A 16275-nucleotide genomic window follows, 5' to 3' on the forward strand; every position below is an offset into this window, starting at 1 on the left:
GATAAATGTATTCAGAGATGTGCAAGATCTGTGCACTCTGCAACACTACTGAGATAAAGAAGACTGGAGCACATGAAGACATTTACTGTGTTCATGCATTAGAAAACTCCATAAAACTCCACTTTGTTGAGACTGCAGATGTTTGAAGCTTCAACTTCCTTTTACCCTGCCTTATCTCACTCTCTCTTGTCTTTGTGTCTTCAGTGTGTAGCTCTGTGCCTGGCACCAAATAGGTGTCCAGTGTCATTGAATAAAAGAATAAGGAATAGGATTAAATGTATAGGGAATAAATGAATAAGTGTGGGAAGCTATCAGAACTAGGTAGGAGTGCTAGAAAAGGCTTCCTTCAAGATGGACTAGGAATTCCATAAGCTGTAATGAAAGGAAGAACATCAGACATAGAAATCCTCTTAGAAGTTAAACTGCATTTGTCTGTGCTAGCTTGTGGTCAGTTTGTGGGATAGAGTGACCATAAATGCTTTGGAAATATGGCCTCAGTTTATCTTCTGAAGGATCTTCTAATCTGTGTTAAGGAATTTGTATCTCATTCTTCAGAATGGAGATGGCAGAGGGCACATTGTATATATTTAGTAGGAGAGTTCCCTCATTCATGTTGTAAAATACTGAACACCTGCTCTGGACCAAGGCTCGAATTCAATACTAGCGTAACACTGGTAAAGACAGAAACCATCCCTGCTTCCCTTATAAAGCTGTCATAGCTATTGATGAGAACTGTCTTTGTACCAGGCACAAAGTCAGATTCTTGTGTTTGTTTTTTGTAACAGTTCAGTTAGACAGTTGTTCTTAATTTCACTAAATGTGACGGGTTAAAGAAACTAAGAAATGAGACTCCCATTTAAATACAGACCATGGGGTTGCCTGGGTGGCTCAGTTGGTTGGGCAACTGCCTTGGGTTGGGGTCATGATCCCAGGTTCCTGGGACAGAGCCCCAAGTTGGGCTCCCTGCTCAGTGGGGAGCCTGCTTCTCCCTCTCCCTCTGCTGCTCTGCCTGCTTGTGCTCTCTCCATCTCTCTGTCAAATAAATAAATAAATAAATAAAATCTTTAAAAATAAATAAATAAATGAATGAATAAATACAGACCATGACTAAAATAAAAATTTTTAAGGTACCATTAAGAAAAAATTAAATCACGAATTTAAAATGTAGAGTTTAGGGGCACCTGGAAAGCTGGTCAGTTGGGTCACTGACTCTTGCTTTCTGCTGGAGTCATGACGTGGGGCGGGGGGGGGGGGGGCTGTGTAAGATCAAGCTCTGCCTCCCAGCTTAGCCAGGAATCTGCTTGAGATTCTTCCCCCTCCTGCTCACTCCACCCCTGTGCTCTTCCCCCTCACATCCCTCTCTCTCTCAAATTTTTTAAAAAATCTTTTTAAAATTCAATAAAAATAAAATCTTTTAAAAACGTAGAATTTAATGGGTTTCCACAAATGTATATATTTTGGCATCATCACCAAGACATAAAACATTTCTATTACCCCAAAAGTTTCCCTTGTATCCCTCCTCAACCATTGATCTGATCTCTAACATTACTGATTAGATTTGTCTTTGACAGTGTTTCTTATAAACAGAATTATGCAGTATGTACTCTGTGTCTTTCTGCTTTGAGGTCTCATGATTCAATTTTGACTTTCAGCCATATTGTGGAGCCTATCACTAGTTCATTTTTATTATTGCTGAATTCAGAGTTTTAAGGGGAAAAGATATTAAACAATCACCTAATTAAATGGTTAATTACATAGCATTAAGTTAACCAAAGGATAAGTACAAGTGAAAATATATTACCTTGTTTGTTGACAATTCAACTAATACCATACACTGGGGGGCAGGGGTATATAAGGTTACGATCTAATTTGTAGGAAACAAATGTTATTTAAGGGTCGTGAAAGAATCTTACGTCCTTATTTTACGTCCTTACTTCTCAAAGTCAGTCCAGATGAAAAGTGTTATTCTTCGGCGCTTTATACCTTCCCTTTAAACACAGCAGAATCAACGGCTCCGCAAGGCGCATGCGCCGCCTCCGTCAGGTGTTGGTGAAGCCCCAGCCGACACATCCGCGCAAACCGCGGAGAGGTCGGCTGCCCGGACTTGACTCTGCTTTCGCCTACCCAATCCCAGGAGTCATGGCGATCACGTGCGCGCCGGCACCCGGCAGGCTAGGCCCCTCCCATCACTCTCGTACTCCCAACCAGCCCGCCTTTGCCGCCCCATCTCCCGAGAAACGCCGGATGAGCAGGCTGCGACTGCGCAGTGAAGCCGGTGGGCGGGGCGGGGGAATGCGGTTGCCGGGATGGGGGGCGGCCCCACAGGCCTGGAGCCGGAGCGGCGCTGTGGAGGCGCTACGCTGCGGCGGGCCCTGGCCGAGAAGCCCCGCTTTCTTCCCTCAGCCACCGAAAATAAACTTTGCTGCTCTTTTCCTGGCGTTCTCGGATCCGCCTCCCGGCGGTGCCACGGTCGGTGAAGAGCCTTCGTGCGTCAGGCCCTCCTTCCTTCCCTCCGCCGGCGCGGGCACTCGACGCCATGGACGCTACGGCGCTGGAGCGGGACGCCGTGCAGTTCGCCCGGCTGGCGGTGCAGCGCGACCAAGAAGGTCGCTACTCCGAGGCGGTGTTTTATTACAAGGTAGGGCGAAGGTCTGCTGCGCTGTCGGAGAGGCCAGGGGGCGGGTCCAGGTGCGGCTGCGGCCAGGCCTGCTGGGCTTTGCTTTTCCTCCTTCTTGCTCTGCTGCTTTTCTTTTCAGGCGAGAGGCGACCCGGCTCCTGCAACGGTGGGGAGGTTTGGTCGCGGCTTGGGAGCCACCACTTCTCTGGTTACAGTCTTGAATGGCAAATGTCCACCGCTGAGCTACTTAGGACAGCAGTAGTTAGGTATGGGTAGTTAAGTGGCTAATTCTCGCGGTCATTTGGCTCTGATTTATGGCTAGTAGGAAGTGGTTCTGATACACACTTAAAAAAATGCACGTTCGCTGAAGAAAAGGTTTAGGGAAAAAATAACACGTCTCTTGGAATTTAATACAGCGGTGCTTGTTTTTCTAAGCGTATTTACATACGCAGCTTTGAAAAAATTTGAGCATAGTTGACACAGAAGAGAACATGAGTTTCGAGGGAACAGCATAGTGATTCAACTTCTCTATACGTAAGACAAACTTGGATTGTACCGTTTATACGATTTTTAATCTTTTCTTTGTATTTGAGCTTTTAAAAACTCACTGAAGTTGCTTAATTTACTCTTACAAACAGATGCGCAGTACTTCCATTACGTGAATGCACCATAATTTATTTACAAATTAATGGGCATCGGGTTCATTCTGATTTTTCAGCATCGTGGGTACTGATCCGATTAATATATTTATAACTAATGCTTTTCACATTTCTTGGCTGTTTCTTTTGACTAAGTTATTGGGGGCGGAATTATTAAAGAATATGATCTTCCACAGTCCTCTCTGCTCGCCAGTCCTGCGGATTTGCAAATAAACCCCTCCAGCTCGAACTATGTCCGTTGCTTCCTGGTGGAGGTAGCTGTATCCTCGTGATATTTTCCCCCCCCCTCCTTTTTTTTTTTTTTTTTTTTTTTTTTTTTTAAAGAACGAAAGTCCGGCTTTGATAATAGCAGAGTGGGGTGTTTTGTTGTTGTTGTTTACATAAACGTATATGCTGTCGGTAATGTATGATTTGTTTTTCTCAGATTATTATGTTGCCTTCATTTTATAATCTATATTTAGAGACTTTTGGGTGTTTCAGATTCATTTCTTTTGGATTTTCTGAGGAAGGTTTCATGAAGGTAGTATTTTAAAATTCTATGTGATTGAGTTTTGTGAAATAACTGACAAATATTCATAGGTTAAAATAGTGCCATATAAAATAGCTTTGTGTAAAGCAAAAGAAAATACTAGGCACTGCCTCTTGTTTTGCTGTGCGATTGCATGCATGTCATTAGGAAGATTTTTTTATCCTTGAGAAAGTCAGAAAAGTGGTTGTGTTTCTAGGAACTGTTTATATAAACTTTACCAGATCTTTAGCATTTTTGGTCTTCATTACTGTTCTATGAGGGATTCCTTAATTGTCATTTTCAAATATAAATTAAATGAGTAAAATAAAATTGATATCAACAATTTTTTAGTTGGCTTTATTTCTTTAAAACAAGATAATTATTTAAATGTCTGTATTTACATGCAAGGTGTAAATGGAGGTGTGAAAAATATATACACACACACTATCAGTATTTAGATAATAGTACATAAGATACAGTATTTTTTTAAGATAAAATATTCAATGTTTACGTGTAAAGTTATACTTTCCTCCCATGAAATGTCTGAGTTACAGAATCTGAGAATATCATCTTTCCTACTCCCACAGCCTTTCAATGAATTTGCTTTTCATTTAATTTCATTCAATATCAGACTCTTTACTGTTTTTGTTAAGTTCGTCAAACAACTCCTGCTCTAACAACTGGATTCAAAAAGGTTGGATATCCAGTAGATGGCTGGCTTCTTTGGATCCAGTTAGGCATCAGCCTCTGTCAAGTGTTCATGCTTAGGTTATTGCTGAGAAGGTGGTGTTACTTTGGAGAAATCTCTTTGGTCCTTCTGGCTGCAACTTGATAAGCGGTTATTCTGGAATGGTGATGGGGAGAGTGAGGCTTTCCTCACTAGCCACAGCATAACTGGCTGTGGGAATATTAGAAAAACTGGATGATAAATTCAGGTTTTCTTAATTAAAATAAGTTGATTTCATACAACTGAAATCTATTTTAAAATGTGTTACCCTTTGGCAATATTTTCTGTGGAGAAAAAGATTTTCTTCTCGCTGTGAGATATTTAACCTTTACAATTTTTTTTACTTTATTTTTAGTCTCTACACTCAACATGGGCCTCAGACTTTAACAACCTTGCGATCAAGAGTCATATACTGTACTAACCGAGCCAGCCTGGCACCCTAACCTTTATAATTTCATATAATCTTCCTTTGGCATTTAATTTTATTTTATTTGTTATCATTAACTAATTGACTCTTTATTATTATTATTAACCAATAGTAGCGAGTATTATTATTATATATTTGTTCTTAATGCTTTTCAGGTTCAATTCATATTTTCAAGGTATATGATTCTAAGTCTGACCTATTGCATAAAGAAAAGAGAAAGCAGAAAATTTCATGTGAGCTAAAGCTGTTCTAAGAAAATCTCTTGTATTTGAGTTTGTACATTTTCAACAGTATGAGAAAATTGAGAATATTGAGAACTGAAGAAAAGCTATTGGAGGGTTATATAACCCACTCAGTACTGTCTTAAAGACGTTCTTATTTTGTAATTTATAGACAGCAGTAGTGAGTTAGAAAGTGGTTGAGAAAATTCAAATCGTAATTCATCTATTAGATTCCTTTTGTTTTTGTTTTTGTTTTTTTAGGAAGCTGCACAAGCCTTAATTTATGCTGAAATGGCAGGATCAAGCCTAGAACATATTCAAGAAAAAATAAATGAGTATCTGGAAAGAGTTCAGGCTTTGCATTCAGCAGGTTAGTAAAGGAGTACTAAACTTATCTTTTTTTTTTTTTTTTTTGTCTTTCTCTCATCACATCCTTTCCCCCATGTTTCCCTCTTTTTTTAAATTTTTTTTTTATTGAAATATAGTTGACATATGGGGTTTGTATTAGTCCCTTCTGTTTCTCTTTCTTTTTCATTTTCATCTTTGGATGTCAGTCTTCACTCTTGCTGCTCATTCCGTTTTTGGTAATCATGTCTTTAAAAGTCATAGTGTGGAAATAAGTGATACATATGAGTAATATAGTCTAATCTCCTAATTTCCCAGGGGTGCAGAGATAGTGAATTATATACATTGAAACTGTATCATTGTCAGAGTCAGTTAAAGTCTACTTTTTAAATATCTGTCATATGCTATTTCCTGATACTAAGATTGAATGACTACACCTGACCCTGAACAACAAGGATTTGACCTGTGCAGGTCTACTTACGTGGAGATTTTTTTTAAAGATTTTATTTATTATTATTTGAGAGAGAGAGAGGGAGAGACCACAAGGGTGTGAAGGGGCAGAGGAAGAAGGACAAGGAGACTCCCGGCTGAGCAGGGAGCCCACCATCGTTGAGCTCCATCCCAGGACCCCAGAATCGTGATGGGAGCTGAAAGCAGCCACTTAACCGACTGAGCCACCCCGGCACCAGATTTTTTACAGTAATGTAAATGTATTCTTTCTTCTTTATGATTTCCTTAATATTTTCTTTTGTCTAGCTTACTTTATCATAAGAATACGGTATATAACACATATAGAAAATATGTGTTAATCAACTTATGTTATTGGTAAGGCTTCCAGTCAGTAGTAGCCTATTAGTAGTTAAGTTTTGGGGGAGTCAGAAGTTATATGCAGATTTTCATCAGTGCCTCTAAGCCCCCACATTGTTCAGGGGCTGTCTTTACTTCTCTTTAGTGTTAACGACTTCAGCAGTATGTTCATGGTCTCTTCTATATCAATATCCTCAACCTCAAGACCTTAGCTAAATTCTGTTTTTAAACTGTATCTTGGAAAGCATCATGTAAGTAGAGACCTGGAACAACTTGTATTTATTTTGGTAAACAGCATAGCAAATGTGAAACAAGTACACAGGCTTAGTGATCAGTTTTGTTAGAGGTATATGGCTACAGTCAAAATTTGCTATTGACATGGGTAGAAAAGAAAATCATTACCTACTGACATTTTGTTTTAGAAATGCATTTTTCTCACTAAGAATTCTTTTTAACCCTTTTTTTTCTGTGGCTGTATAATAAACCCACAAGCAGCTTAGAGAGCTCTTCATTCAACATTGCCTGGTGGACTTTGTGCTACTTTCACCACTCATTCTGAGTAGATAAGAGCAGTTATAAGCACATCATTAGGAAAAAGTAGATTCCATCACTGGATTTCTTGTTAGGACAATGCCCTTAAGGATGAGGTAGTTTAGTTTAAGACAGTGCCCAGAAATTGGATGCATTGAAAAGTGAACTGCCTGTGTAGCAGGGCCTCAAATGATAGAAAGTTGTATTGATTCAGGTATCCAGAATACCATGTAATTCAAAGTAACTCCATTTTCCCACCCAAATACACTTACAAATAAGATATTTATAGAGGTGATATTTAGGCATGGAATGTGACAGCTCTAATCACTTGAGGAACAAAGACTTGTCAGTGAAACAGAAATAAAGTTCAAGAAAGATTTTTAAAGCATAGCATACCTTAATTGTATTGCCAGCTTTTTGACCTGTTATGTTCAACCTATGGGGTGTAATTTGTAGATAATTAAATGGTTTCTTTAATTAGCATTTCAGACAACGTTCAAAACAAATTTTGCTGATAGACTCTTGAGAGTTAAGTTGATTTCTGGGTGGGGAAGGGTAACACAGTTTGAAGTCACCAATGTTGTATAAAGAGCTCAAGACTTAGAATTAAAAGATCTCAATTGTAGCTTGTAGCTACAAAACCTTAGGCTACATCAGTCATTCTCAACTGAGAATAGTTTTGCACCTTGGGAGATTTTTGGTTTAAAGGGAGAAGTAGGAAGTATACAATGGAATCCATTTGGGTGAGGCCAGGGATCTTACTAAGAATCCTCCAGTGCACAGGCCAGTCTACAGCAAAGAATTATGCAGCTAAACATGTCAATAGTATGAGGCTGAGAAACCCTGAGCTAGATATTTTAATGTTCTTGAGCTTTTGTGTCTTCATTTTGTAAATGGGATTAGCACATAAACTTCAGAGAGGTGTTTCTGAGAGTTAAAAGTTATAAAAGATCACCACTTTAAGACACAAAATGTCAAGTTTTTTTTTTAAATAACAGCTTTATTGAGGTATAATTCATGTACCATAAAATCACCTTTTTAGAGTGTAGAATTCAGTGGTTTTTAGTATGTTTTCAGAGTTGTGCTACCATCACCAGTGTCTAATTTTAGAACATTTTTGTTGTCCAAAAGAACCTCTTATCCATTAGCAGTCATTCCCTATTCCTCTCACCCTCTATCGTCTTAATAGCCACTAACCTATTTTCTGTCTCCCTGGAGTTGCCTATTGTGGACATTTCATGTAAATAGAATCATCTAATTCGTGGCCTTTGGTGTTTGCTTTTTTCATTTAACACAATATTTTCAAGATTTATCCATGTTGTAGTAGGTATCAATACTTCATTCCTTTCTCTGGTTGAATAATAATGCCATCATACCATATGTTGTTTGTCCATTCATCTGTTGATGGACATTGGCTTGTTTCAACCTTTTGGCTGTTATGAATAATACTGTTTTGAACATTTCTGTATATGTTTTTTGTGGACATGTGTTTTTAGTTTTCTTTGATATATTCCCAGGAGTGAAATCACTGGGTCATATGGTATACCTTGTTGTGTAATTTTTTGAGAAACCATGAACTGTTTTCCAAAGTGGCAACACCATTTTACATTTCCATCAACAATATATGGAGGTTTCATTTCCTTTATGTCCTTACCAACATTTGTTATTTTCTGTCTTTTGTCATTTTAGCCACCCAAGGGGGTGTAAAGATGACATCTTGGGTTTTGAAATGCATTTCCCTGATGGCTAATGTAGTTGAGTATCTTCTCATGGGCCAATCGGCCATATGAATATCTTCTTCGGAAAAATGGTTTATAGACCCTTTGCCCATTATGTAAGTCAGGGTTCTCCAGAGAAAAAGAACCAGTAGGATATATATAAAGAGATTTTATATAAGAAATTGGCTTATAATAGAACCTCATTATGGAGGTTAAGAAGTCCCACACTCTGCAGTCTGCATATAGGAACGACCCAAGAAAGCCAGTGATATAGTTTATTTAGTCCCAAGTCCAAAGGCCTGAGAAGCAGGGTAGTTGACAGAATAAGATCCAGTCCCAAGGGGAAGAAAAGACCAAAAAAAAAAAAAAAAGGCAGTCTGGCAGAGAGGGCAAATTTTCCCTTCCTCTGTCTTTTTGCTCTGTTCATCCCTCAGTGGATTAGGTGATGCCCACCCACATAAGGGAGGATAGACTGCTTTTACTACCAATTCAAAGGTTAATTTCATTCAAAGTCACGCTTTTTTTTTTTTTTAAGATTTTGTTTATTTATTTGACAGAGATCACAAGTAGGCAGAGAGGCAGGCAGAGAGAGAGGGGGATGCAGGCTCCCTGCCGAGCAGAGAGCCCAATGCGGGGCTTGATCCCAAGACCCTGGGATCATGACCTGAGCCGAAGGCAGAGGTCTTAACCCACTGAGCCACCCAGGCGCCCCCAGAATCACTCTCTTAGACATACCTAGAAATCATGGCTAGCCAAGTATCTGGGTACCTAATAAAGTTGACACAAGTTGATACGATTATTCACCATGTTCATTTTCAAAACGAATTCTTTTTATTGTTTAGTTGTAAGAGATCTTTGTATATTCTTTTTTTTAATAAACATATAATGTATTTTTAGCCCCGGGGTACAGGTCTGTGAATCGCCAGGTTTACACACTTCATAGCACTCACCACAGCACACACACCCCCCAATGTCCATAACCCTACCACCCTCTCACAACCCCCCTCCCCCAAGCAGCCCTCAGTTTGTTCTTCGAGATTAAGAGTCTCTTATGGTTTGTCTCCCTCCCGATCCCATCTTGTTTCATTTATTCTTTTCCTATCCCCCAAGCCCCCCACATTGCATCTCCACTTCCTCATATCAGGGAGATCATATGATAGTTGTCTTTATCCGATTGACTTATTTCGCTAAGCATAATACCCTCTAGTTCCATCCATGTTGTCGCAAATGGCAAGATTTCATTTCTTTTGATGGCTGCATAGTATTCCATTGTATATATATACTGCATCTTTTTTATCCATTCGAGATCTTTGTATATTATTGATACAGGTTCCTCGTTGATATATACCTTTATATTGAAAACAAATACTTATTTCAAATAATCACAGTAAATATATGTGATTATTTAATCTAGACTCAGATGAATAGGAAACAGCAGGAACTTTATCATTAGGGTCTAGAATATTGTATTACACAATTGTCTGTACTGAAAAAAAATTTTTAATTACCTTAAAACATAATTGAGTTTCTTTAGGCTTAAGATTTTTAAAGTTTTTTTTGTTTTGTTTTTGGGAGTAGTATGTAAGGAGGAGGACTGGTGTTCTATTTTTTTAAAGGAAGAAAGTGCTGGTAAGGAGAGAAATTCAGGGGAAATGTTTTAATTGATTAATTTTTTTTTAATTAATAATACATTTTTGGTATTTTGGTCTCTTATGTGTGTTGTGTGATGAGTCGAACAAGTGGGGACTCATTTTTAGGCCTTAAAATTCAGATTGAAAGGAGAGAGTCATTTTTTAAGGATTACGAAGTTTTTATAAAGAGCGTCTTAAATGTATTGAAATGGTGTCTTGTTTCCTGGGTATAAAAATACATATATAGGTAATATCTGTATGGCTTTCTTCCATCCTAGTTCAGTCAAAGAGTGCTGATCCTTTGAAATCAAAACATCAGTTGGACTTAGAACGTGCTCATTTCCTTGTTACGCAAGCTTTTGATGAAGATGAAAAAGGGAATGTCGAAGATGCTATAGAATTGTATACTGAAGCCGTAGATCTCTGTCTGAAAACCGTATGTATAGCTAATAGTTAAATTTGGTGGAATTATGCTAAGAAATTTCTCTTACTAGTGAATTTTATTTAAAAATTCCTTAAAAATAATTATCGTATCATAAATATAAGTTACTCTTCATTAAAAGATGATGAAGAATAGAAAACTAAGATGGATCTTAATCCCTTAAAAAATTAACAGTAGTAATATTGAGTCATTAGGCAGTGGTTTTTTTAAATTATATTTTTATTTATATTTTATTTATGTATTTATTTTTATATATACTTATATTTATTTATTTATATTGTATTACTTATTTATATTATTTATTTATATTATTGTTTACTTATATTGTATTATTTTTTTTAACCTGTTTAAACCCGTATACCTAAAATTATCACAGGAGGAATTCATCACAAATCTATGAATTTAGAATAAACCTTCCCCTTTTTAAAAAATTTCTTACATTTAAAAATAAGGTAGTGGGGGAAAAAAAAACAAACAAGGTAGTGGTTTGGGAGAGCTTTATTCATTTGCAGTGTGAAATCTATGTGCTGAGTGGCTTTTACTGCTTCCTGAGGACCCTGGTTGGAACAGCTAAGTTTAGGGGCATCTAGTGCATAAGAGCAGTGCATTTGACAGGAATGTGAGGTGGAATGATAGAGAGTGGTGTTCTCAGTATTGTCAGAGGACTACCTTTTTGTTCAACCATCTGGCCTGAGTTTTTGAGATAAGTGCTAGTCTCTTCAGTTTCTTGCTGCTCAGCTTTTCCATGGCACCATGTTCTTAAAATTGTAGTTCATTTATCACATGAAGTGGTCTTCAGGTTTACCTCAATGACAAGTTTTCAACACTATTTTAAATATACCTTTAAGGATGAAAACAAATTGTCATCTTTGTTTATTCTCTCATTATTTGAAGAAATACATTGCATTATAAGTGTTTTGTTAGAAATATGGATCAAGCAAAGAAAAGAATTATGCTTCAGAATGTCTGTCTCTCTTTCTCTTAAGTCTTATGAAACTGCTGATAAAACTCTGCAAAATAAACTGAAACAGTTGGCTCGACAGGCACTAGATAGGTGAGTTTTGGTCACTCAAGTTCTTATCCATGGATAGCAGTGTACTGTGTTACTTAAATTTGACAGATTTCTCTAAATATGTCATAGAGTTCATAGGACAAACCTCCATCTCCAAGCTGAGATCTAGAGCAAGTCTACCTTTTTCCTCTGGGTGAATTTATTCCTCTCTGGCTCCCTATTTTAAACTCAAGAAATAACAGATCAGCCAAGATCTGTTTTATTTAGTTTTTGCTATGTGTAAAGCAATGATTATATTTGAAGTGGAAGACTTCCTTCTGTTGTGTAATACCAGATTTCTGGGGAGAACTTCCAGAAAGCCTTCCAGAGCTACTATTAAAAGTAGAGAAATTGAGAGTGAGCTGGCCTTTAACCATTCACATACCCCAAACTATACAGTGTATGTAGCTCCTTCAACTCTTTGGTCAAATCGTCAACTTTTCAAAAAAGCCTGCCCTAAACATTTTATTTAAAATGGAATCTCCTCCAGTAGTTTCCTTCTATTAATAGTTTCCTTCTATTAGTCCATTCTAATAAATATTCTTTCCCAAAGCTCCTAACCACTTTCTAAGGTATATGAAAGTTACCAGTTTTTCATGTTTGTTATTAATGTCTGTGTCCCTTTGAACCCCCAACCCTCTGTGTAAACTCTGTGAGTGCAGAGAAGTTTGTCTGTTTTGGTCAATGCTGTAACCACCTAGCAGAGTGCCAGACATACCATATGTGTTCAGTAGGTATTTGAGAATGAACAGATTTGCACAAGAGAAATACACCTCTTAAGGGGTGTTACATATGAAGGAAAAAGATGGAAATTGCATTTTTAGTTATAGTGTGAATTAATAAAATTACCTCCTTTTGAGGGTCTGACCTGGTAACTGTACCACCTCTAGTCCTTTTTTTTAAAAATTGAAGTTTAACAGTCATCCTTCCTTTTCATTGTCATCTAACATTTAGTTTGTCTCTCCAGATTCATGAGGATATGGGCACTTGACACATAGTTATCATGTCCATTTTCACTTTTTTCACTAGTCAGATTCAGAGGTGATGTTTATTACCTATGTGGATAGCCCATCCAGTAGCCTCTTAGTGCATCCTTACTTAACACAGAGGGGTGGGTCAGTCATTGTCTCCTCTGAGGGTCTGTTCAAAATTATGGGTCATCTTTCTAGGAGAAATGTACATAAAATTCCTTTTGGGTGCATTTTATGTAATTTCAAAAGTGTTCACAAGATTCCTGGAGCTCACATGGGGACCTCAAGTTAAGAACTTGTGTTTTTTAGCTCACTGAACCCTTGACAAAACAAAGCCAAAATCCCCTTGAATATCATGTGAGACATTCCATGATCAACTTTTTCCCCTGGTCTCCTCTCCTGCCTCCTGTTTGTACTTTTCATAGGGTCTTCATCCTTTTTTTTTTGAAGTTATCTTAACTCACTATGCTGTTTCATACTTCTGCACATGCTCTTCTCTCCTTAGAAAGCTCCCTTACTCCCCAGATGGACTTCTCTGCAGCTCAAACATCGATTCAGACTAACCTCCCCTGACTCTCTTTTCTTGGTCATTAAGTTAATACCATCTGCCTGTATGGTCACTCACATCTGGCATCTGTCACTTTAGGTGCAGTTGTCTTTCTTTCCCCCTCAAAACTGTGAACACCTTAAGAGCAGAGATTGCATTTTATACTTTCTTGTATCCCCTTACCTTGCATAGTTTCTGACGTGCAGTTTGTGCCGAATTAATGTTAGCAGCAATATTATCAATTACTGTAGATCAGTTGTGAAATACTTAATTTTGGAAGTAGCTTAAGAAGTGAACTGCTGATTGATATGTATGAATCTTCTATACTAATTTTACATTAGGAGTGCTTGACTGGTTCTTGAAATAAGTTTTATTTTCTGGAAATCTTAAATGTGAGAAGAAAAACTAGAACAGTTTTTCTGTACCTCTTTCTGTTACAGAGCAGAAGCATTGAGTGAGCCTTTAACAAAACCGTTATGCAAAATCAAGTCAACAAATATCAAACCAAAGCCACCTCCAACGCGAGCACATTTTCCTCTAGGGACTAGTCCTTTCCTGGAAAGACCTCAACCCTTTATAAGTCCACAATCATGTGATGCACAAGGACAGAGATATACAGCAGAAGAAATAGAAGTTCTCAGGTAAATAATTTTATGATTCATTGTAATGAATAATTTTGTTAACATAGTCAGTTCCAGTAATTTTATTTTCATTAGGTTTGCTGAGTTGTAATCATATCCTTGTTATATAGTGTGTTGTGCTTTTATTATGAAATTAAAAATTATATTGTCATATAGCCTTTACGTGAAATAGTTAAAATGTGTTATGGTATATTTTAATATTAGCATTTCTACCAGACATGTGTTTTCCTAAAAATTCTGGCATACTTTAAAATTGAACACTAAAGGTCAAACAGCAGAACAGAGCTATGGTGGACCACTTATCATCTCTGTAGCTGGTAACCAGAGCCCTGACAGGGAGAAAACTGTTAACCTTGAAATAGTGTAGGCCTGGGTCAGCAAAGGGAAGCCTGAAGTTTTGACTAGTTTTTACATTTCTTTAAAGGATTATAAAAAAGAAAACAAAAAACAGAAGAATAGATGACAAAGACCTCATTGCAAAGCCAAAGCAATGTACTGTCTGGTCCTTTATAAAAAAAATTTGCTAACTCAGGGTCTACAAGCAGCTTCAGGGTATATTATAAATGCAAACAACAAAGACGAGGAAATCCTGTTGATTGCATTCTGAGCCAGTGTAGATGGGATGTATCTCTGAGCCAGTGTGGCTGCTCTTCAGTTGGAGGAGATCCAAGCTGCTTAGTGCTGTGCAAGTCTTGTAGTTGCTCACTTTTAATTTCCTAAAATTGTGCTGAAAGGGTTCCTTCGTTTGTAGCAGTCACCTGAAGGCATTTTTTTTTTCCTACTGAAGATTTTAATTCTTCTAATGTGTCTCATTTTGCCTGGAAAAATTGCATATGAACTCCCCACAACACACAGCAAGGCAAAGACGGGTAGGTTTTGGAGCTCAGAGATAGTACCAGTCTAACACTGAGGCAACTTAGCATCCATGTGCTCCTTTCTACACACATTTGAATTTCATGCTGCAACAAAACAATAATATTTCTACCTAACAGAATTCAGCTATCCTTCATACAGGTGAAAAGTTCTCATCCTCTCAAAAATGAGGATACACAGTCATTGTATCTGTTGCTCACTGTATTAATTAGTTCTCAAAGTCAGTCACAGTCTCACTGAATATTGTTACCTAAAGGCTAAGTCGTGAAACTACCCTGTAACTACTTCTAAATAAAATGAGGGAAAGAAGCAGAAGGAAATAGTTGATACATACTACTGAACATACATGTAAAACATGCAAAGCTACTATAAGCCACATTTCTTTAATTTGTCATGTGGCTATAGCTTCCTTCTTGCACTACACATTCCTCATTTTCATAACCAGAAAATAGGAAGAACATATTTTTCAGAATTGTAATTGTCATGTTTTTTTAAATCCCAAAGTAACTAAAGCAATTGCTTTCTCCCTTTGAGCTTAGGATAGAATTCATTTTGTGTCTTGGTGTCAAGGATACTCTCAATACCTATAGTACAGGCTTATCTTGAGACCATAGTTTAGTTGTAAAGGATGTAAGCCTTGAGACTAAGTCTTACTGAATTGAATTGAGTTGTTTATTTTTTGGTATTCAACTAATTTTATGAAAATTTTATTCAAATAAAGGTATCAACAACATGAGATTGTCAATGTTACTATAGTGCCATACTTTGTCATATAAATTTCAGATAAGATTAGTAGTTAAGGTAAACTTAGATATTTACTTTGGGTTTTTTTCCTTGTATTTTATAGGACAACATCAAAAATAAATGGTATAGAATATGTTCCTTTCATGAGTATTGATCTGAGGGAACGTTTTGCCTATCCAATGCCTTTCTGGTAAGTAAGCACTATTGTACTTTTTACTTCCAAGATGATTCTAATTTTTCAGTAGTTTTTCCATACTCTGAAATCCAATTTAGCTCATAGCCTTGAAATCAAAATTTGTAGTAAAAGAGTTTGGAAGAGAAGTACAGCTATGGGAAAATCGTAAGGCAACATAGCAAGAGTATCTGTGTGGTCATTTGCCTGGTAATGGGCACATATGGATCTTCTTTTGCCTACCATTACACTAGCACAGTACCTGGCACAAAGTAAATATTTGTTGAATTGGTATTTGAATCACAATAGCAAAGTCAGTAAAGAAAGAATTGAATGGAAAAGTGGAATAGAATGATAACGGTGTCATTATTTACTTTAAAAAGTCCAGTTCAGAAAAGGGTTAATTATAAAAAATGTTAGTTATAAGCACAGCCTTCCAGGACAGTGGCGACTTGTGTTAAGAGCCTTAAAAGTGGGGGTAACTGGGTGACTCAGTGGGTTAAGCCTCTACCTTCGGCTCAGGTCATGATCCCAGGGTCCTAGGATCCAGCCCTGCATCGGGCTCTCTGCTCAGCATGGAGCCTGCTTCTCCCTCTCTCTCTGCCTACTTGTGATCTCTGTCTGTCAAATAAATAAGTAAAAT

The 16275-nt window shown here is 37.5% G+C and overlaps 1 protein-coding gene across 3 annotated transcripts in view; it reads left to right on the top strand.

The window, feature by feature from the left end:
• Positions 1–2334: 2334 nt before the first annotated feature.
• CAPN7 (calpain 7) overlaps positions 2335–16275 on the top strand; it is a 41903-nt gene continuing 27962 nt past the window's right edge. The window contains exons 1-6 of one of the 3 annotated variants that reach the window (XM_032869727.1): positions 2335–2638; positions 5421–5529; positions 10470–10627; positions 11620–11687; positions 13643–13843; positions 15564–15650. In XM_032869727.1, coding sequence (XP_032725618.1) covers positions 2537–2638; positions 5421–5529; positions 10470–10627; positions 11620–11687; positions 13643–13843; positions 15564–15650 — 725 coding nt within the window. In that variant the 5' untranslated portion in view covers positions 2335–2536. The remainder of the gene's footprint in view (positions 2639–5420; positions 5530–10469; positions 10628–11619; positions 11688–13642; positions 13844–15563; positions 15651–16275) is intronic. The other 2 variants (XM_032869728.1, XM_032869724.1) reach the window with 2 other exon arrangements.

Source organism: Lontra canadensis, unplaced genomic scaffold (assembly GCF_010015895.1).
Source record: "Lontra canadensis isolate GAN:19392208 unplaced genomic scaffold, GSC_riverotter_1.0 scaffold38, whole genome shotgun sequence".
NCBI lineage: Eukaryota > Metazoa > Chordata > Mammalia > Carnivora > Mustelidae > Lontra > Lontra canadensis.